The sequence below is a fragment of the Pygocentrus nattereri genome, chromosome 6, assembly GCF_015220715.1.
Source record: "Pygocentrus nattereri isolate fPygNat1 chromosome 6, fPygNat1.pri, whole genome shotgun sequence".
NCBI lineage: Eukaryota > Metazoa > Chordata > Actinopteri > Characiformes > Serrasalmidae > Pygocentrus > Pygocentrus nattereri.
The window spans coordinates 22,949,980-22,973,584 of NC_051216.1; the positions used below are offsets into that span (position 1 = coordinate 22,949,980).

The 23,605-nt window shown below is 37.4% G+C and overlaps 1 protein-coding gene across 4 annotated transcripts in view; it reads right to left on the reverse strand.

The window, feature by feature from the left end:
* kalrna (kalirin RhoGEF kinase a) overlaps positions 1-23,605 on the reverse strand; it is a 210,285-nt gene that overhangs the window by 2,839 nt on the left and 183,841 nt on the right. For 3 of the 4 annotated variants that reach the window (XM_017692406.2, XM_037539083.1, XM_037539084.1), the window contains 25 exons: positions 22,981-23,246; positions 21,094-21,231; positions 19,865-19,960; positions 19,105-19,220; positions 17,916-17,982; positions 17,462-17,565; positions 17,303-17,372; positions 17,123-17,209; positions 16,888-16,980; positions 16,735-16,785; positions 16,540-16,617; positions 14,176-14,361; positions 13,741-13,912; positions 13,274-13,506; positions 11,116-11,372; positions 8,850-8,982; positions 7,371-7,433; positions 6,856-6,883; positions 5,538-5,700; positions 4,981-5,102; positions 2,914-3,045; positions 1,177-1,341; positions 923-1,001; positions 612-812; positions 384-522 (listed from right to left, as the gene is read on the reverse strand). In XM_017692406.2, coding sequence (XP_017547895.1) covers positions 384-522; positions 612-812; positions 923-1,001; positions 1,177-1,341; positions 2,914-3,045; positions 4,981-5,102; positions 5,538-5,700; positions 6,856-6,883; positions 7,371-7,433; positions 8,850-8,982; positions 11,116-11,372; positions 13,274-13,506; positions 13,741-13,912; positions 14,176-14,361; positions 16,540-16,617; positions 16,735-16,785; positions 16,888-16,980; positions 17,123-17,209; positions 17,303-17,372; positions 17,462-17,565; positions 17,916-17,982; positions 19,105-19,220; positions 19,865-19,960; positions 21,094-21,231; positions 22,981-23,246 — 3,239 coding nt within the window. The remainder of the gene's footprint in view (positions 1-383; positions 523-611; positions 813-922; positions 1,002-1,176; positions 1,342-2,913; positions 3,046-4,980; positions 5,103-5,537; positions 5,701-6,855; positions 6,884-7,370; positions 7,434-8,849; positions 8,983-11,115; positions 11,373-13,273; positions 13,507-13,740; positions 13,913-14,175; positions 14,362-16,539; positions 16,618-16,734; positions 16,786-16,887; positions 16,981-17,122; positions 17,210-17,302; positions 17,373-17,461; positions 17,566-17,915; positions 17,983-19,104; positions 19,221-19,864; positions 19,961-21,093; positions 21,232-22,980; positions 23,247-23,605) is intronic. The other variant, XM_017692407.2, reaches the window with a different exon arrangement.

The window sequence follows — 23,605 nt, forward strand, 5'->3', positions numbered from 1 at the left end:
GGAAGAATTACAATTCTAAGCAAATTTCTTACAAATGATGTCTTGTGTATTGTCACTATCATGACCATGAAAATACTCTATATTTCTGAAGTAGTAACTTTACAGAAGACATTTTTTTTACTTTAATAAAACAATGTAAGAAAACTTTGTTACATTACATACATGTATCAGGTTTTATATTTCAACGGCTGTATTAATAAAGTTTCTCAGAGTAGGAGGGCTAGTCTAGAATCAGATTCCTCTCAGTCACAATGAGCATGAAAAAAGATTTGGGGTTATGAGGTTTTGGTATGGCAACGAGAACATGCATTTAGTGGAAGGATAATCGTGGATACTTGTAATGATGTCATTTTACTGCCATGGATCTGGTTTTAAAAGTTCACCTTTAGATCTAAGTGTGCCACTTTACAGGTGTGCAGATGCTGTAACGCCTCCAGAGTATCCTTAATGAAGAATGCCACTTTTTCTTCCATTAACTCATCATGAGCCACCAGGTAATCCAACAGACGTCCACCTTCCAGCCTGGACACAAACCAAATAATTTTGTTCATTAAACAGGAAAAGCAATCAGCTATTTCTTTTGGTTTTCAGCATTTGGCTTTCAGACTTACAGCTCTAGTATGAGTATGTAGGCTGTGGGTGACTCGTAGGTGTCGGTCAGCATCACTAGCTGAGGGTGCTGGACATGTTTCAGGATATCTGCCTCATGAGCCACCTGCTCTTTCTTCTGCATCTTCTTATTGACAAATTTCACTGCCACCTCCCTCTTACTGGCCCTATGAAGATATTTCCTCACCACAGAGAAACGACCCCTGAATCCAGAGAAAGAGAATGCGTGAGAGAGAGAGAGAATGCGTGAAGGTGTAAAGTCTAGTAAAATTACTATAGACTTAAAGACTATCAGAGGGAACATCACTATCACCTTCCAATTTCACAGATTTCTGTAAATGCTGACTCAAAGTTGTCTTTCCATTGGATTCCGGTTCCATCATATGTTGAAACTTCAAACAGAAACATCACCATATTTGTGAACAAAAAACATGGTGTACAGAAAGAAAGGTTACACTGTGAATTAAATCAGTTCTTATATATCTAAAATCTATGTGAAAGACTCATTTATCTTAAATATTTCTTAAATGAATTAATGCTTAATAAAAGTATGCATGCAGTACTAACCACAGCTAGGTAGTGTGACCATGTTGGAGGGCTCACTGGGGGCACTGATGCCCCAGGGGTTGCTGGCTCTGACTCTGAACTGGTAGTGCCCGCCTGGGATCAAATCTTCAATCTTCACACATACATCTGCTGTGGACATCACCGACTGCTGCCACACCAGTGAGTCTGCAAACAAACACAGACATACATGTAATTAAAGATGTTCTGAATGAATGCACTATGCTATTAGCCAGGTTTTCATAGCTATTAAATTCAAGCAATTAAATGAAAATTTTATTTCTTAGAAATATGGACCAAATTTACAGACAAATCTTTAATGCTGAGCAGCTTCTTACAGCTGTTTTGTCATAGCTGTATTAAGTGCAAGGACACCGGAGAACCTAATGCCTTGAGAAAAGCCCATTCATTTTTACATCAGTTTACCTTCTAATATCACCATTATATATTTTTTCTTTTTAAGATATGCTTTTATTTTTTTTATAGCCTAGGCAAAAAAAGAAGAACTTGTGCAGTTAAATTACTTTATTCTAATTCCAGTTACATTAATTATTTGGCAAATACATTTACATAGAAATAATAATTTATTGTATTTTTTTAACCATTTTGCTTTTTAAAACAATTTAACCATTTTAACTTGATTTCCTATTTTAGACTTAATGATGTTACATTGCATCAGAACAGACGGTTGAATTGTGCACTTGAAGTTGCTACCTCAAGATTACTAACACAAGTCATTAGTCGTGTAGTAAGAGTGAGCAGTGTTGGGCAGAATCCTTTTAAAAAATTATGAATACTTTATACACTGACCTAAATGTACTCAGTAATATAGTCCATTACAAGGCATATAAAGTAACATTCAGAATATGTTTAGAATATATTTAGGCTACATATTGATAAGACACACAGGAAAAATTGCTGCTGTTGTAATTTTTATTTAATGCAAACTGTTTCTTGCTGTTATTAGCAGTCTTTTCCTGTAATTCCTCTGTTAATGTTTTACATAAAATGTACTTATCTAAATGTAGTTATAAATGTATTAATATAAATGGAATTACAAAACTCTCGCTATTATTTTGGCGCTCATTACCTGCTTCAGTCCACTGCAACTCCCATAATCTTACTGCCTTCTCATCAACTAAGCAAACAATCTCAAAATCAAAATCTCGAAAATTTACCTATAAAGTGGGTCTCAATTTTCAGGTAAAGACATATATGTAACTTGTGACAAAATGAATGCACGAGTACAGTACAACACCAGTGCTAAGCCTATTATGTCCACTACTGAGGAGACTGTTCCATTTGATCATCTCTCGGAGGAGTTTAGCAGCTCTGAGATTAATAACTGATCATCACATTGTTTTATCAGTCTACTCAGGCTTTAGCAGAGCTCAGTAATGCTGAGAATAATGACCAACTATCACATTGATTAATCAGTCTACTCAGGCTTTAGCCAGAACTTCAATGTTTGTAGAGAAGCCATTTTTTAGTTCTTCCAATCAATCAATCTAAGCCTGCTGAAAATTTACAAGAGAGAAAGAATCTCCTGCTTAAATAACTCTATTCTTTTTTATTTTTTCGCCAAGGGAAATGTACAACAGTAGAATTACTAGTGCACCACTCAATTTTTTTGGATTTGCAACAAAACAGTAGAAAAGTGCTATAGTTTTTACCCACATGCACAAAACAATATAAAAACATATACTGATAAAGCTGAGCATGTGCAAAAGTCCAGTCTACCCTCTTGTCTGTACTCCACGGTGTAGCTGGTTATAGCACAGTTGCCGGAGCTTGCTGGGGGGAGCCAGTGCACCACCACTGCTGTACCATTGGCCTCCTGCGCTACTGGCCGTGCTGGAGCTGCTGGAACACCTGACAAAGAGGCAACAAACCAACAGCAATCAGACAATGTCTCTTAACGGAGACAGATATTAAAATCTAGATTAATAGTACATCATGGTTTACTGTCACAGATGTCTATAACAAAGCAGCACAAACTAATTGGCAACTGCTGAAACTAATAATAAGCAAAAATTAAAAAAGGGTGTAATATTATTTACATCAATAGATCAGCTCTAAAATCTCTCCTTGGAGATGTTTTCTTGATCTCTGATGACATATCATGGTAATTTTATGACTGAGTACAGTAAATATATTATATTATTGATCCCCAATACCTTCATATATCATTCGATGAGCAGAACTCAAGTACCCTGCGTCAAAAGTCCCATTCCTAGGGTATGGTGGAATAGTTCCTTTTAAATGTTCCAGTAGTAAAACAAACTATTTTTTTGTGTTTCAAGCCAAAAAAAGTGGAAGAGTAGCAGTTTGAGCATTATTTGGATTTTAATGCTTTAATTAGACTATTGTATTGTAGTGTAGTTTTTGTACAATCATACAATTGTATTTTGTTTTGTACAAAAAAAGGAAAAGGAACACCATGCAAACGTTTGGGTGCCCCAAGAGATTTGAGGTCTCAGATAACTCTCATCAAGGTCATCAGACCTTAATTAGCTTGTTAGGTCTACTGCTTGTTCACACTTATAATTACTAAAGGCCAGACGATCCAAATTTAAAAGCTTCATAAATATTCTGACTCCTCAAAGCTTTTCCCAACAATTAGCATCCATGGGCTCCTCTAAGCAACTGCCCAGCATTCAGAAATTTAAAATAATTGATGCCCACAAAACAAGAGAAGGCTATAATAAGATGGCAAAGCATTTTCGGTTACCCATTTCCTCAGTTCGCAATGTAATTAGATAACGGCAGGTAATAGGAAAGGTGCACTGTTCTACTGTGTAGTGACACCTACAGAAATACTAGACCTTCACGGAAGAGTAACATCTAAACAAGCCTAATGCATTTTGGAAACAAGTCCTTTGGACTGATGAAGTTAAAATAGAACCTTTTGGCTGCAATGAGCAAAAGTATGTTTAGAGAAAACAGTGTGCAAAATTTCATACAAAGAACATGTCTCCAATTGTTAAACATGGGGATGGATCAATCGTAGTTTGGGCTTGCGTTGCAGCTGATGGTACAGGGAACATTTCACTTGGAAGAGGAAGAATGGATTCAATTAAATACAAGCACATTCTGGATGCAAGCATCACACAATCTGTGAAAAAGTTGAAGATGAATCTTCTAGAATAGGACCTTCTAGAACAAGATAAACATAAACACACCTCAAAATCCACAATGGATTACCTTAAGAGATGCAAGCTAAAGGTTTTGCCATGACCCTCACAGTCTCACAACCTCAACATCATCAAAAATCTGGGAATAGACTTCAAAAGAGCAGTGCATACAAGACAGCCCAAGAATGTGCAGAAAACACAAAAAAAGAACTCTTAGCTGGGTGCATGCAGGGTGCCCAAACTATTGCTTTGCACCCTTTTCCTTTTTGATACTTTGAAACTGTAAAATATGAAAATAAAAAAGTAATCTTCCTTAAAACCTTAAGGGAAAGTTAATCTTATCAATTAAGTTAATGCCATTTGGAAATCAGGTCACCTTTTTATTGCTTAGTTATTTACAGTTAGAGAAATCTGGACCAGGTATGCCCAAACTCTTGTATGCTATTGTAAATGTGTTAACCAATACATAGCTCTGCTGATAAAATATGAGGCTGCTCATTTTTTTTCCATGACAGTGCTCTTTCATGTAGAGAACATGCCAATATATACTTTTTCCACATTACCCTGCTACACTTAAACCAATGCTTAAGTGTAATAAAAGCACAACAGGCACATGGACAAAAGATGGAGCTGAACGTGCACAGATTGCTCAATCTCCGTTTTTCCACATTACCTTGCACTTTAATCGATGCGGAGGATGAAGCTGTTCCATGGTCGTTAATGGCAACGCAGGTGTAGATGCCAGTGTCCTGGGGCATCAGGTTACAGATCTTCAACAAAATATCACCCGTTTCCCTGGAAACACACAGAACACGACAGATGCAGAACCATCACAGTAAAAACGTAAGTCAGCATCTTTTGTTATCTACAAGCATGAAGACAAAACCAATAAGGTTCAAGTTAAAAATGTAAAAAGTGAGAGCTAACCTGCACTGCTTAAACGGACAAACTCACCGCAGACCTGACTTACTAAATCATTAAATACATACAAAACTCTTTTATTGGAACAAAAAGAGTGAGAAACCCTGCAACTAGTTGATATTTTTGACATGATCCAGTTATTAATGAGGACACAAACTGTAATTTCAAAACATCTTCACTATAATGTGCATTGAAAGTGGTTTGCTCTTCCCAATTAGTTATAATAAATTATATAGGTTGTGACATATGAGATGTTACATCTCTTGGAAAAAGCTATTCATTATCAGGTTTTCACATGCAGGTCTTTACCTAATGTTGATAGTGAAACGGTTGTTGTTGACCAGTAAGCTCTGGTCAGGACCTTTCAGAGTGATAGTGGGTTTTGGGCGGCCACAAACTTTACAGCACAGGACCACTGTTTCCCCCAATGCACACGTCACATCAGCCAGAGGGATCAGGAACTCTGGAGCCACTACATACACAAAAGAAAGAATAAGTATAAAACTACATCACACAGTGCATTCAGTTTCATTATCTTATTTACTATCAGACACTGAGGCTTTGTATCAAAACATATTTTATAGAAAAAGAAAAGGCTAAAAAAGTGTACTGTTATGCATCATCGCTGTTGTAACAAAAACCCCCAAATGTTTACTTTACAAAAGAAAGAAAGAAAAAAGGTTAAATTTTAATTTAAATGGATGTAAAGTGATTTTACAGTAAGGCCATTTCTTTAGTAACAGGCAGCTGGTGTTATCAAAAGATTGAGGTTTTGATATTGCCAGCAATGATATGCTGAACTCAAAATTGAACTGAACTGGAAAAAAAAGTTGGAAAGTGAAATGATCTTAAATCAAGTCTATATACAATATTGTAAGATTATTGTAACAGTATTATAAGATTATTCAAATTATTTCAATAGACATAAAAAAACCTAAATCAAGTAAAACACGTCTAGAAATTGGTTGAATCTTAAAATATTCATTTAACAATCCCATAACAAGACTAGATTTAAGATACCTTTGCTTAAAGATATATACATGCATAATTGTTTTATATAGATAGATAGATAGATAGATAGATAGATAGATAGACACACACACACACACACTCTCTCTTACATATATGGATCATTCTACTGAACTGGTTCTAAGCTCAGCTAAAATCCATTTGAAATTTAGTCAATTAGGGATTTAGTGGTTTCCCAATAGAAAATACCCTATGACTGATGATTTTGCATGTATGTAGCTAAACATCTAAGGTTTCAATCCTTAAGGGTTTCTTTTAAATATTTTCTTTATAGGATGTCAGTTTAAACAAATTTGGGAGAATGATCCATATATATAGTTTTTTTTAAACAATGTTTTATTGTTTTTCAGCGTTAATACATCCCCCATTAGCTGAATACATCTATTCAGCTAATGAATAGAAATTGTACTCCAAAATATGCAGAGGAAATGTCATATTAAGGTTTATTTGCTGTAGATGTGCTAACTTATTTTCACTTTAACAGAAAATTTCATTTGACTGGGGCCATCAAATTTTTTGCCTATGACTGTGCACATGTTATATGACTGTGTGTGAGCACAAAATACAAAGATTTACAGTCACACATATACAATCTTACCTTCTTGAATAAAATTGGGATTCATTAACTGTGAAATAGAAAAATAAATGTTAAAATGTAGTAATAATTAACTTCTAAAAATCTCCACAAAGTGAGAGGGAACAAACGTAAAGACATAAAGAAAAGCGTGAGAGCAAAAATGAAGGAAACAAAAGAGAGATTTTAACTGTATCAGTGAGTGGCAGTAATGAGACATAAGTTATTTTATGATTACTACAACTACTACTACTACTACTACTACTACTACTACTACTACTACTAAGAAGAAGAAGAAGCAGAAGTAGTAATAGAAGAAGAAGAAGAGAAAGAGGAAGACGAAGAGGAAGAGGAAGAAAGCTGGTAAATGACAAAATTTCAGGGTTTCTCATACCATTTTTGGATATCCTTATGTTTATCATCATGTATTTACTGGCGTTTTGCTCTTCGCTGTTCTAATACAGTAACAGAAGACCAACACTGGCTAAAACTACACACTGTGAGGACAGCATGCATTAAGGCATATGTTGAAGCTCTACCTCCATGCTAGTTTTGGGGTCTAGCTCATCCTCACATTCTGATTCCTCTGAGCTGTGAGACTCCTGTGGTTCAGGAGGAGAGAGAGAGTAACATTAGATAGCTCACGACACAGCCTTAAAGAGGTCCCTACACACTTCACACTGAGTACAGCGAGGATGTGTTCTGTCTCTACCGCTCTCTGGAACCTGAACAAATCAGAGAGCTGCATGAGAGAGTTTTAGTATGAATTCTTGTTAATATGTAAACTGCATTATTCATTTATTTACAAACACAACAATAAGCATTAGGAAGCACCAAACATTAAATGTTTTTGTTAAAGTATTATAAAATCTGAAAAGAAATAACTTGCTCCACATAAACCATATGTTTTAAGACAGTAAAAAAATGTTTGGACACACTTGTGTATATGTATTTTTCAACATGCTTGACATTTTTATGTAAAGGCTTATGCTGAAATGCTAAAATGATTTTCTAGACAGTGATTTGGACATCAAAAGACGAATTTATGTTAAGACTATGTTTTTTGTTGAAAACCACTAAACTCAGGGTGTGGCAAATCATTTTAAAAAGTAGTTATGGCTGAATACTATGTCCTGAATGTATTCATGTGCAATATATTCAAATCAATGCAATACATCAAGTAATATTTTGAGAATACCTTTAGAATACATTTACAGTACATCTTAGTAACTTGATTCATACCTTTGCTTACTGTTACTGGTTGGCAATCTTCTTCATGTACTTATGTTAAAACATTTCATGAAAATTTGCTCATCATTTAAATGAGGTTCCAAAGATTCTTCACTTTTTTCGTTCTCACCTGCCTGCTCCCACAATCCCGAGCAGGAGTCCAGTACAACACCCACACTACTACTACTACTGCTACTACTACTGAGGAGATTATCAGTTGATCATCCTTCAAAAGAGGGATGTAACCCTGGAATTAATAACTAGCTCATCATATTGATTTATCAGTCTACTCAGGCTTTAGTAGGAACTTCAGTGCTTGTAAAGAAGCTGTTTATCAAGATCCTCTTTTTCTAACAAGAATGTTGGCTGCATGTGCATGTTTTTTTTTTTTTTAATTAGTGGGTAAATATTCAAAGTATTCTGCTAAAAATGTATTCTGAATACATATACTAACAATATGTAATATTCTGAAATGTGGAAAATAGCAAAGGGGAGCAAGTGTATCCAAACTTTTGACTGGCATTGCTAATAGAGAAGGCTTATTTTATTACCGTCTGACAGCATCATCTCCTGGGCGAAGCTCCAGTCATTATGTAATGACCAAAGCGATAGCATCTTAAGATAGATTTTAATTTGACAGTGAAAAGTATCAGATCATATTATGTGATAGTGAGCAGCATGCGTTAAGTGAACAATCCTTCAGCATTCCAGATCCTGGAGTTTACACAAAGGTGAGGGTGCAAACACACATTCCCTCTCCAGCGGCACAAACACACCCTACTACTCACTTTTACAGTGACCTTGCTGCTGAGAATGTCCTTTGGCTTACGTGGTCCATTCTCAAGCTTTGGGTCACTTTTCCCCCCACTCTCCTTCTCGACACGCTTGCGGGCGCGGAGTGTGTTCCACGACAGAGACTTCCTGTTATATTAAAACATGATCCAGTCAAACCTTACTTACAGCGAGAGGTCAGGGAAAGAGTAATACAATCAACCTACTGGAACTCATTGTGGGGGAAAAAAAGAAACCCACTGGGACAAATATATTAGTCACAGTGACATGGCTGATCTATTTTTTCAATACTATTACATGATAACACACATTCGCTGTAGCTAACAAAGGCTAATATATTTCTTGCCTCAATGAGAACTTATATATCAAATCAAAGCACATAAAATAGTTAGATTTACAATAACTCAAACCACTAGATTGAACTATTACATGTACAAACAAATTCCAAAAAAGTTGGGATAGTATGTGAAACACAAAAAAAAAAAAAAAAAAAAAAAAAAAAAAAAAAAAAAAATCAACCATGATTTTATTTAGACAAAAATAAATATTTTGACTTTGAACTAAGGTTTCACCTTATCAGCTTCATTGGTTTATGCAAGTATACTTGCAACGCATTCCAAAAAAACTAGGAAATGCATGTAATAACAACATGGCTGTGCAATCAGTGAGTTCTAGAATGGCCTGTCTGAAATCCAGCAAAAATGCATGGCACATCATGAAGCGCCAAATACAGCAGAGCACATCCCATATGACTGCATAGCTGAAAGACCTGCACTGTGGAACAAAAAATCTGCTTTAACAAATGGCTGAACTGGAGTCGCTGTATTACACAATGTAATACAGTAGTTAACATGCTTCTGTCCCAACTTTTTGGGAACATGTTAAAGGTATGTAGTTTGGACTGGGAGTATATTCACACACACAAAAACAATTAATAAGACATCAAATATTGAATTCCTGTACTATTTAATACAATATTAATGTTTCAGTTTAATAGGGGTCAAACAGAGTTTACTAATCACTGCTTTCTGTTTTTTATTAGGATTTCACCTTTCCCAACTTTTTTAGAATGAATAATAAACTCAGCTGTCCTGCTCTTACACCATGGTGGACACACAGTTTGTGAAGAAGCAGCACAGTCCTTATGAGCTCACACGTGTCTCATTCAGTTAGACTGAAAAAGTGAGACCAGGCAAAATGAGGTCTGATGCTGCATCATCCACAAACATTTACTGTCAAGGACCAGTGTGGTTAGTACAAACACAAATTAAGGGAACTACACACTACAGGGTTAAGAAAATAAGTAAACAAAATTAACAGAAAAAGGTGCATAAACCTTATTTTACTAGTGATACCGCCAGTGTACTGTGTACATTAAACTAAGGGACTTGAATATTTAAGAGAGAACATAATTGAGCTTTATTTAATAAGTGAAGCACCAGTACTGTGGCTAGGAATATTGACTATGAAATCAAAATGTAAAGAAAGATAAATGGACTTCACTTTGTTTCATCATGCTCATGTCAAAATTTTATTTTACATATTTAAAATAATACATTTAAAACTATCAGTTAACTACAATGCTGAACATTGCGACTATCATTGTATTGCACAAAACTGACTTCATTAATGAGGGATTCTCTTAAATAGTGCAAAAGACTTTTTACAGGAATGTACTGATAAGAGTAAACAACAAAAACGTATTTACAGTAAATAGCCAACATATTTGTTTAAGAAAAAAAAAAACACAAACTGAACTTAACATTTCAAAAATAAGATTAAAACAACATAATCTGTACAAAATTGCCATAGACAATAACAGAAACTTTCTCCATCAGGAGAAACTATTCCAAGTCCATCAGATGGCCTAGGTTTTCTTTTTTGTCTTTCAAAAACGCTTTAACGAAAAACAAAAACAACAAAAACATGGTGTTAGAAACAGAAATAACAGTCCAGACGTGTGAGTTTCCACATTGATGTAAGATTTCTTCATCTTCTGTCTAAACCAAAACAAGTTTGTTTTTTCTCTAAAGTCCTCTCAATTATTCACTTTTCAAAAAACAAAAAAACAAAAAAACAAAAAACAAAAAAAAAACAAACAACAAAAAAAAGGCAAGAAGAAAATTAAACATCTCTCCACGGAAACGTTCCAACATATCCTGGTTAGTTCCAACAAAAGGGGGGTGGGGCATTCAAAAAGGAGGGTGGAGCCTTGGCTTAACAATCCAATCAAAGCTCCAGTTAGTGTTGGTTGACACTTACTTGATGTTCGAGTCAGCAGCAGTGTCTATGACGGTTTTAGTGAGAGGGCCAAGGATGTTGCCAGGCACCCAGCCTTCGGCAGCAGGAGATTGGCTGTTGGCGGGGCGATACACCAGGTACATGTTCTGTTGATTGGTTGCAAGCACCTGCACCATTTCACCCTGTGTGACGCAAATTTCATTCTCCTTCAGTGCACTGTAGTCCTGAGTCACCATCATGGAGGATGACATACCGTTACAGCCGACTCCGTCATGCTGCTGTCAATGGGAGAGTGAGGGGAAGAGGGGAAGAGAGAGAGCGAAGCCACACACCCACACAAAGTGCAGTAGTAAACATGTGCACGCACACACACACACACACACACACACACACACACACACACAAAGTACACAGTTGAGACACTCAAAACAGTCCATCAAACTGTATGGCACATTCAAATGCCTTTTTCAATTCTTCATGTATAATCAGTTTCATTAAAGTCATAAACTCTCGAGAACCTGTGTTAGGTCAGTCCATCACTGCAGCTGTCCTCCCATCCATACAGGACATTTACAATAAAAAATGCCAGAGAGAGGCCAACAGTATCACCTCAAACCTACATACCCCAACCACTTCCTCTTCCACCCGCTGTCATCGGGGAAGAGATATCAGAACAATCTAGCCAGAACCACCAGGTTCAAAAAAGGTTTGTACTATCGAGCTGGTCACACTCACAGCACCCACTAGATCAATAGGACAAACCACAACTCAAACTTTGTGCACACTGCACTTTAATTCCTTTCCTAACTCTGTCCGTGTTACGGCTGACTGACTTCTTATACGCTCATATTGAGCACAACGATTCGGTGCTTATATATATTGTATTGCATATACATATTGTGTTATCCCACTAGTACATGTGCACTCATGTTCTTATGTTAATGTTTATGCTCTATGAATTAGACCAAATGTGTTACTGTACCCATGTATATATATATAATGACAATAAAGGTGAGTTGAACTGAATTGGGCTACACACTTATTTCTCATTTATATAACGACATTTTAGTAGTAAATAGGAATGGTTGAGTAATTCATATCAGATGTTAAACAATAGGTCTTAAGGTTACGGGCATCATAAGTCTGTGGTTCAAGGGGCTACATGTGGCATATCAGAGTACAATAAAACAGTGCTCAGTAAAAGTCAGACTAAAAAGCAGCATGTGTAGAGAGGATACAGGATGTCAGATTTGCTGAAATTTTTTAAGAACATCAAACACTCCCTAACACCCCTATGGAGCCCAAGCAAAGTAGGACAGATAACAGGCTAATAATATCCTACTTGTACAGCAATGCTGCTCTCAATTCTGTTTGGCTACTGTGTGCATGCTCATGCATATTAACACAACTGATGACAATAACAAGTGAAACAGACCAATTTCCAACTAAATTTGCAGATTAATGAGATACCTACATTACACTTCATAAGGACAATGTACTGGAGATGTACTAATGTTTAAAGGTTTGTAATAAAGTCACTTGTAATATTCATTCACAACTATTGTTTGTTTGTTTTTTTAGTCTAGATTAAATACAAGCTAGACACCACAGATTTATTTTAGGATACTGTTTAAATTTGGAGGAATATTCAAGTTGATTAATAGTGTACTGTAATTATGTACTTATAATAATCTGAAAAAATCTGCCTTAAAATTTAAAATACAAGGCATTCACAATGTTAATTTTAACATATCTTTATTATCAATGTAATACAGGTTTGACACCCATTTCATTGTCATCTTCAGCTCTGTTCATCATTCTAGACATATCTTTTTTTTCCATCCTTCAAATAAATAAAACCTACAAACGTTTAAATGGTAGTGTATGAGCAAAAAAGTAAAATCATCGTATGTATTTTTCTGCAACAAAATTGGTTTAATATTATTATATTTTTATTATTTTATATAATGTAAATTATTATTATAAAAGGTGAAGAAGTATATAACAACAGAAAAGCAAATACTGAGTTGATGCTGTCCCATGGACTGCACAAACAGCAAACAAATTCGACCACACATACGACCATAAATACTTTGCATAAATCCAATAATTGTTGTTGTTTTCATTAGTAATATATTTCAGTGTATTGTGATATTGTATCGTTAACGTCTACACTCACCTGGGAGCTCTCATATCTGTCAGAGTGTTTGTGGGGTTCAAAGCAGGGGCTGCCGTTGGAGGTAGGTAGCTTTAGAGGGGTAGAGACCTGTGCAGACAGAGAGATTTTCTCTGGGCTGACTGATGCCGTAGAGCTGGGTCTGCTGTTGGACTGACCGCCACGCCCCCCAGTGGACGAGTTTCGCGTCAGGGAACTACTCTTCTCCTTCTGATACTCGATAGGAGACTGAAGAGCTTCAGAGATACATGAAAATACACTGCATTTAATCAACAGCACTGTAACAAAGGCTTAATATATACCTAAAAGATCAGCGATAAAAAGAAATAACACACAAAAAGATGATACTACACAAATAACGCTTTGAAATTGGATTCTTTTCTACAAAATGCCAACAATGCATACTGTCTTCTGTTACCTTCCAAGCCAATGGGCTGGAAATGCCATGCTGTCAGAATGACTGAGCTTACCTGACAGGAAGTTGCTCTGGGCATCCAGCAGCTCTGTGATGTGCTGCACCCACACCTGTTTAATGTCCGTGTTTGCTGCCTGCAAAGTGAAGCGCTCAGATGACCCACGGCACGACAGCACAAATTTACATGGGTCATTATCCACGTGCTCCTCCAGGCCCAGGTAGCTCACCTAGTACACACACACACACACACACACACACACACACACAGAACCGAATTACAATAACACAACACTAAGTGAATAAATTACTGATGAATAGGCATTCAGACATAATGTTCCATTACGTGTTAGCTACTGTATGTTAGCCTTATTCCTCCAACGCAAAACTAAAGCAAACTTGGGGACGAACAACTATATTTTGGGACAATTGTGTAAATATGATAAGAAAGCAATGCTCTTTGTCTAGCTTAGTGGTGAGAGAGGAGGATCACCTTGATGCTTTTTTTGAATTGATAGCCAGGCGTGGAGGAGCCCTTCCGCAAGAGTTCACTGAAGATGACGATCTGCTCAAAGAGGAAGACTCTGCGCTCTTTACTACGTGAGAGAACGCCTGTGTCCTGCTCGGTCACGAAGAACGTCTCTTGCTGCAGCAGTTTCCCTTGACTTGTTAGCTTTCCCTGAAACATACACACACACACTGACTCAATGTATATTCTATTCAACTGTGAGCAAATGTGTGTGTATGTGAGACTGAGTAGGCCTCTGTCTTTTAACACATGCATATTACACACTGACAGTATGTCAACACTGCTATATAAACAGGTCAACTTGCCTCTCACTCGTGCTCTCATTAACTCCACCTCTCTGTTTTTATCTTTTGCCCTTCTTACTCAATTACATAACTGACAACACTGTCTGTCAGGGGCTTAAAAGTCAATATGAGATATAATCCATACACAATTACAACAGGTATGAAAAGAATATAGTTATCGTCACTGCTTTTTCCATAGCTGAAATGAGGCAGTGCATGACCTGCATATAAAAACATGGCCTGTGCCTGAAAAAAACTATATCCTGGTGTCACACATTTATAATATAGATAGGGCATCTGCATGCCTTTGTAGTTCTGAATAAGCTGGAAATATTGCAATGTATCACAGAGAATGAAACTGATAACACAGCATGCTACAGGTCTAATAGCAATATACTGTAGCACTGAACCTGTGCTGGCACGTTCTTCTCAATTTTTTATGCTAACTACAACCCCAATTCCAATGAAGTTGGGATGTTGTGTAAAACATAAACACAAACAGAATACGATGATTTGCAAATCCGTTTCAACCTATATTCAATTGAATACACTACAAAGACAAGATATTTAATGTTCAAACAGATAAACTTTGTTGTGTTTTGCAAATATTCACTCATTTTGAATTTGATGCCTGCAACACGTTCCAAAGAAGTTGGGACAGGGGCAACAAAAGACTGGGAAAGTTGAGGAATGCTCAAAAAACACCTGTTTGGAACATTCCACAGGTGAACAGGTTAATTGGAAGCAGGTGAGTGTCATGATTGGATATAAAGGGAGCATCCCTGAAAAGCTCAGTCGTTCACAAGCAAGGATGGGGGGAGGTTCACCATTTTGTGAACAACTGCGTGAGCAAATAGTCCAACAGTTTAAGAACAACGTTTCTCAACATGCAACTGCAAGGAATTTAGGGATTTCATTATCTACAGTCCACAATATCATCAAAAGATTCAGACAATCTGGAGAAATCTCTGCAAGTAAGCATCAAGGCAGAAAACCAACACTGAATGCCCGTGACCTTCCATCCCTCAGGCAGAACTGCATTAAAAACCGACATCATTCTGTAACGGATATTACCACATGGGCTCAGGAACACTTCAGAAAACCATCGTTTTCTGCAAGTTAAAACTCTGCCATGCAAAGTTAAAGCCATATATCAACAACACCCAGAAACGCCGCCGGCTTCTCTGGGCCTGAGCTCATCTGAGATGGACTGACGCAAAGTGTAAAAGTGTCCTGTGGTCTGACGAGTCCACATTTCAAATTGTTTTTGGAAATCATGGATGTCGTGTCCTCCAGGCCAGAGAGGAAGAGGACTGTCCGGATTGTTAGCGCAAAGTTAAAAAGTCATCATCTCTGATGGTGTGGGGCTGTGTTAGTGCCCATGGCATGGTAACTTGCACATCTGTGAAGGCATCATTAATGCTGAAAGGTACATACAGGTTTTGGAGCAACATATCCTGCCATCCAAGCAGCGTCTTTTTTAGGGACGTCCCTGCTTATTTCAGCAAGACAATGCCAAGCCACATTCTGCACGTGTTACAACAGTGTGGCTTTAAAGTAAAAGAGTGCAGGTACTAGACTGGCCTGCCTGCAGTCCAGACCTGACTTGAAAATGTGTGGCACATTATGAAGCACAAAATATGACAATGGACTGTCGAGCAACTGAAGTTGTACATCAAGCAAGAATGGGAAAGAATTCCACCTACAAAGCTTCAACAGTTAATGTCCTTAGTTCCCAAATGCTTATTGCGTGTTGTTAAAAGGACAGGTGATGTAACACAGTGGTAAACATGCCCCTGTCCCAACTTCTTTGGAAATGTTGCAGGCATCAAATTCAAAATGAGTGAATATTTGCAAAAAACAATAAAGTTTATCCATTTGAACATTAAATATCTTGTCTTTATAGTGTATTCAATTGAATATAGGTTGAGAAGGATTTACAAATCATCATATTCTGTTCTTATTTATGTTTTACACAACGTCCCAACTTCATTGGAATTGAGGTTGTAGGTTCCTGGCCTGGAAAATGTATGTGATGAAGTACCTCAAAGCCCTGTAGTCTGCCAAGGTTCATCATGTCATTGCAGAGTTTAGGCACCTGAGACATCAGACCCACTGCTCTCTACAAAAGAAAATTAAAAAGGGGAAGGGGTGAGAACCAAAGAAAAAGGTCTAGCTTAAAATACACTGTCCCTTAATGTTAAATGAATAAATTAGTGCACTGGAACGAACATCTTACCTCAATATCCTGACAATCCAGACCTGCCTTACTACTATATTTCAAGAAGTCCTTAAAGGCAAAAAGAATGGAAATAAGTGATGTTTTCAAGAACAGAATTACACTCCAATAGCCAATATCCTAACAATATTTACAAGAACAAAAAGGTTTTACCTTTAACAATAGCTGATATTTTGTAATTCTCTGAATGGGCTTGATGAGAAAATCACTGATACTGAGTCTTGACTTTACTTCTTGCTGAACCACCTTATGATAAAAATAGTTTAAAAAGGTTAATTTTGGACTATTATTAAAGACAGCACTTCATATCTTCATATATGTGGTCTATTCTCTGTTTCTTTAGATAAAATATCACAGCAAAAACAAACAAGAATGAAAGATAGTTTACCTCAAAATAAGAATCATATTCAGCCACAATGTATTCTGACTTGGGTTTGTTCTGGCAGTAAACAACGTACATGTACAGCCTTCGCTCCTGTGTGTGGACACAAGGCCGGAGTCATTTCACTAGCCAACACATTCAGCAAAACATTGTAAAATCACATCCCACTCTGGAAGTCTCACGTACATGTTTGATAAACAGCTCTGGTAGTTTTTCATGATCTTCAAGACATTTTTCCAGTTCCCCCACAAAGAAACTGTAGAAATAAAGAGAACAATTTCTTATTTAAAAATTTACTGACATGTTTAATAGAGATTAACTGAGCACAAACTGAACTTGACTCACTTTCTGTGCCAGTCATAGATTTGATGAATATTTCCAAAGACAATCTTGTCTTTTCCTTTCATATCTTCAGGGACACCTTTCTCCTCTATCTTCTTCATAAAGCCCTATAAAGAATCAAAAGAGTCAAAAGCTTCTCTCTGCAGAGTTAGAACACTCCTTGACAAATGCAGCTGCCTTCAAATCTTTCAACATGTAGCATGCTGTTATCATAATTTATTAATGCTTTAGAAAACTTTTTTATTTTTATTTCTTAGAAATATTGTTTGTGTAATTCATTAAATTCTGCTTTCCCCAAATACAAACCAGACCGACAGTCAAAATAAACCTTTAAATGACCTTCTACTGAATAGAATCTTATCTTCATTCAAATTCCCGCACTGACAGGGCAATGTTTTGATAATGTCTCATGATAAAAATACCACAGACAGGAAGTTAAAATTAATTTTTTTCTCACCTCTACTACAATGCCTAAATCCTTGACGTAGTCCTTCTCTGTCTGTATGAGCTCATTCAGGACAAACCTAAGACATGGAGTTAGTCACATTAGTACACAAAGCTGATATTTAACTGTGATGAAAGTGCAGAAAGAGCAGCATATTTAAAGGATATTTTGCATGCTTACTCGCATCCTATACTCTAGAGTAGTCTCTAGAGTTGGATTTTTCCATTGAAAGACTAAGAAAATCTCCTTCTGATGGTGTATTGTGAAGGTGGGAGGAACTATCACTATTTTAGGGGTTTTTTTTTGGAAGCATGTGTCCACACAGTGCGAGCACATCAACAGCTCAGCTGATGGACTTAGCATGTCTAACGCTTATGGGAAGGAGCAGGGAACATGTTGAACCCTGACACTACAGGTTTCCAAAGTCAAGGAAAAATACTGCCACTTCACTTTCAGGCCATGCTGCTCACATCTATCCAGCTAGTGACGTGAAAAAGGCGAAGCTGATGGAGATATAGCCAATGTATTCACAATAAGCTACAATATGACCTAGTTGGAGGTCATCTTTTCTTCATAAAGAACAAAAACAGTCATGATGCAAGTTTCTTTTGAGGACATACATCACCCTGAGAATTTTTTGCACAGCATGCAAAAGAGCTTGAGAAAAGTGGGTCTCATGCCAAAACTGTGAGAGTTGGCGACCCTGCATAACCCCATAGATCAGTGGAGAGATTCTTCAGTGGATGTATGATGTATTCATGCATGCATGCTGTGTACTGCGGTGAGAGAACATTTTACGAGTGAAAACATGAAAACAATATTAAATCATGAACCAACTAGGCCAAGGAATTATAATAGCCATAGAATACTGCATAACATGACAAACAACATATTATACCGCAGTTTTAAGATGGAATTTACCTTTAAAGGACATTAAACTTATCATTTAAACAAATCTAGCATCTAGAAGGGACTACAGCCATATGATACATTATCATTCTGATTGATCTCAGTAACCCCCCAAAGATAAATATATTACAAGATAAACCATATTTATCCAAAAAAGGTATGTTTCAGACTAGAAGTGTAAATACTTGGCCGGAAATGATAAAAACAGCCTGGTTAAAATAAATACATGCATGAAAAAGTGATTAAATACCAACTCTGTGTTTGGTTGAACGAGAGTGTAAACGTGTCTTACATGCGTCCGCGTAGTGCTTTGGCTTTCTGCTCCAGCTCTGGGTTTCTGGGCTGGGCTGGGCTCTGCTCCACTGGACTCACAGAGCTGAAGCCAGGATATGTCCCTCCCTCCAGAGTCTAAAACAACAGCACAGACAAAGCCACAGAATTACTACTCATACAAGACCTACCATTAACTACTCTTCACAGAGGAGAGAGAAGAATGAATGTGTTCTAAAACTTAAAAAAAAAAGTCATTACATTAATCTTACGTGAGATCCTTATGAGTCTTCGATCCTCGTGCGAGTTCAAAGAGCTCCAAATTCATGCTGACTTGTGTCTATTCTCAGGATAATGTTGCAAATGAATGTTTATTGCCTGTTTATTACTAACTTGTTTCTACACTCACTGACCATTTTATCATTTTTATCATATGTGCACTTTGGCATATAGTTAGTTATTTCTTGGTTACCCTCAATCTCATTCAGCAATGGAAAGAGACCACCGCAGGACCAATTAACTTGGGGAACTGTTAACTTGTGCACCTGAAATGGCCAGCTGCATAATGTACAGGCAACTCAGTGTATAATGAGCATCTATGATTTATTAAAAAGAAACAATTATTTACACACAGAAGTGAATAGAGCAGTCAAAAACACGCAGTGTTACAGCATGGAAACAAATGGCAAATGGAAAACAGAGACAGAACAGGGTTAGTGAATAAAAAGTCTGGGCTTTTCATGCTTGCTGTGTGAAACTGGTCTGTGGTCAGCCGCACTTACCATCTTTGTTTTGACCAGTTTCTCTATAGCACTGACAAGCTCTGCAGCACTGGGGACCTCAGTGGAACCCTGCCGCGAAGCAAGCAAGGCAGACGACTGCAAGGCACCAGGGAAAGAGCAAAAGATGCGTTAGCAAGGAGAGGGCGTAAGAGATGAAAGGAAAAAAAAAGATAGAGAGAGAGAGAGAGAGAGAGAGAGAGATACTGGCTGTTAACAAATAAGTGCTTAGTCTCGAAGAGCAGCAGAAAGAAGCAAACTTTGGAAAGAGGGAAGAAGCTTGTGTGTTCAGTTAACAATATAAGTGTTGTGTGGGAGAGTCCTTGCTGTAGTGGTATGTTGTGCTGGTCTTTATCTACCAACACAAATTGGGGTCACTGTCAACATCACACACCACCACCAGCAGCTATACATTTACAGAAAAAAGGGAAACACCCAAACGAGTCAGACCGCATAAGCAAGGGTGTACATGTGATTCACAACTTCACAGAGTAATGTATTAGCCAGAAACCACATGAGCTTTGTTTTAGTAATTTTGTGGTTGAGAGACTGGAAGCCAGTGAGGCTCCTCACAGGGATTTCAACATCAGGGCGGGAAACACTAGGTTTGCGCGTATGTGTTGTCAAACTACATATGAGGTGCTAGATTGACACTGAATAACCTGAATGAATGACTCTCAATGAAGATATATATCGCTGGTGTCGGAAGAAAACCTTTTCAGTTTCTGGGATAATTTCAAAGGACACGTTGCTCTTTACATTTTCGGTAAATTTCATAATGAACGAACCAAAAGAAACAGCCCAAAATGACTTGGAAAGACGTCTGGTACCATTGACTTAGATTAAAACTACTGTATGTTTTTGCCTTCTCCTGTAAAGTCCCCATTTTGGAGATACGAGGTTTTGATCTGACAACAGCGATATATATTTTCACACATCTATACATACAGTATATCATATATCTATATACACACACATACACACCCACACACTGTAGCAGATACAAGTGTGTTTCCTTTCTAAACCTGTACCGAGTGACATTAAGGAATGACTAAGGCATTGTTTGTAAAGATCAGCATATTAGCCCTGCCATCTGTGACCTTCCAACGTCTTCCAAAGACAGAGCCCATTCATTTAACATTAACCCTTCCCTGTCTTACAAAACTCAGCATCGACAGAGTTTCCTGCTCCACTATGGGCGTACACTCAAGCTATGCAGTGTTTATGCATACCTTCTCCTCCTGAGTGGAGGGATCTTTGATGATCTCCATGGGTGGAGGGAGAGGAGTGTGAGACTCATCCTCCGGCTCCTCCTCTCCTCCGCTTTGCATTCCTGATGACTTAGAGAGAGTTCCATCTTTCCTCGCCCTCTGCAAAACAAGGAACATGGACGATATGTTGGCTCTCCACCAGTTAAAGCAATAGTTCCACTAAAAAATTAATTCACAGTTTCCTCTAACCCCATAGTGAAATGGGACTTTAAGAAAGAAAGTGAAAGGTAACATGAAATGCACTAGTGAAAATTACTGGGTCAGAATAATCTGTGGTGGTGGTAATAGGAACCAGATGTCTGAAGTACTTAATTCCTCTGAGAGCTACCTCACCTCAAAGTTAATACATGAAATGGTTATGAATATACTGTCTGAGGCCTGAGATATTATTCTAAAATAGTTTTAAGATAAGGTTATGGTATAAAAACTTTTTCTATAAAAACATTCCTAGCATAAATAATACCCAAAGAAAACTTTTTTTTTTTAATCCAAAAGAAATCAGTCAGTAAGTTTCCATACAAAGCACCATTTCTCATCAAACCACTTTGAATGACTTTGTTTACATCTTAATAATTGGATTATGCAGTAAAAAAAAAATTCTCTTTAAATCACCAAATATATGTTTGAGGTCCAAAGTTTACTTATTTTGTTGTACACTGGAGCTACAAAGCCAATGCAGTTTACAAGTAAGAAGAATTTATATCCATAAGTTAGCATCAGGCAAACTGCACTCTAAATCACCACAAATGAATCAACTGCATCAAGTAACATGGTAAATTTTTGTGTTACAGTCATATCATGTCAGAAACCACACAAATAAGTAAATAAGATATTAAATAAATAAGATATTTATGTTTACTTCATGCAGTTTGAGGCAGGTGCGATTATTTAGATGTGTACTTTGCACAGTGCTAATGAGTGGGTTGTAAGCTTCCATTACTTGTTAGGTACATTTACCTTGTAGCTTCAGTGCAAAGAAGTCAAAGAAGCAAATATATCTTGACTAATAGACTCTGAGTAAGAGGGGAAAAAACTACACTTTTAATTTTTGTTTGAACAACTGCTTTCTAAAATCCACTGAAATTCCACAATATCTTCTCATTCATTGATTCTGCTGCAAGGGCCTCAGTAGAGGAAGCAGGTCAGGGTTAATGTGGGTCATTGTGTTGGGGTTCACAGCTCCTATCCTTCCACTACAGAGACTCTTTGTGCTATCACAGTGCACATCACACAAGCCTAAAGGGCCCTGGCTAATGCAGTTCTATGTCCTATCTGCGCCATATCATCTGGCTTACTGCTGCTGCTCCATCCATGCCAGTCTCATAATAACGTACTGACCCAGCACAGAGAACAAGGGGGCCAGTTTTCTGCATGAAACACTGATTGCATAAAAAGAACTGCGATTGTGAATGAAAGAGTGATTCTAAAATCCTCTTGACGTGGACAAAATGGATGTCTACCAACACCATGTGCACTTCTTAGAAACTAACAAACATCACATCACATCACACATTTGGTAATGCAAAATATGTTTAACTTAAAAACTGCAACCACTGACATTTACGCACTGACAGCTGGACAAATAACCATTGTGTATACGATTATCTTGTTAGTCCTGTCATCTGTGGCTTACCAAGGTCTTCCAAAAACAGAGCACATTCGTTTAACATGAACTCTTCCCTGTCTTATACAAATACATGCTAAAACTGATGGTCCAGTGTATTGGTGCCATAGTGGTCTATAAATGTATAGATATTAGGGACCCTGATATGAGTGAAGATGAAGATCAAGAATCAAGCATATTACTAAACACTTCCAGAAAGCCTTCAGCAGTGTCATCTCAATTACCTCCTCCAGGCAATCATCCTGCATCTCAGGTGGACCCAGGTCGATGCTTTTGCGGCCATCTCGCTTCTGCTTCTGCTTGCTGGGCAGCTTTTTGATGTTGCTGCCATGACTGAGGCGGCGGACTGGGCTGGTGAGCCACTTCTTCAATGTGTTCCCGGAGCGCTTGGGCCCTGGAGAACTGCTGTGGATGGAAGTGAGTGAGGCCTGGGGCTGTAGTGCTGCCACTGAGTCCGTCTTTCCCTCCGGACCACTGACTGCATAGCTCTCTGAAATACAAAAGAATAAAACATGAAGAGGAGCAATGTAACCACAACCAGATTAGGTTTAGGATGTAATAACACAACCCATGATCACCGCAAAGAAAAATTACTGATTTATAAAATAAATAAATTAATTAATAATAATAAAAAAAAAAAGAACTCATGGATTAGAATAATAATTTCTTTTGTCATTTCAAGTTGAGTCTTAGGAAAATACAGGGATTTGCTCTCCTAATAAATTAATCGTGCCTAGTGTTTTTTTGAGGTGTGAGCTTGTTTACATCATTCTATTAAGTTCATTCTATTAAGTCCAACTATGATGAGAGTATCACATTATCAGTGCACACCCACACAACATTATTTTC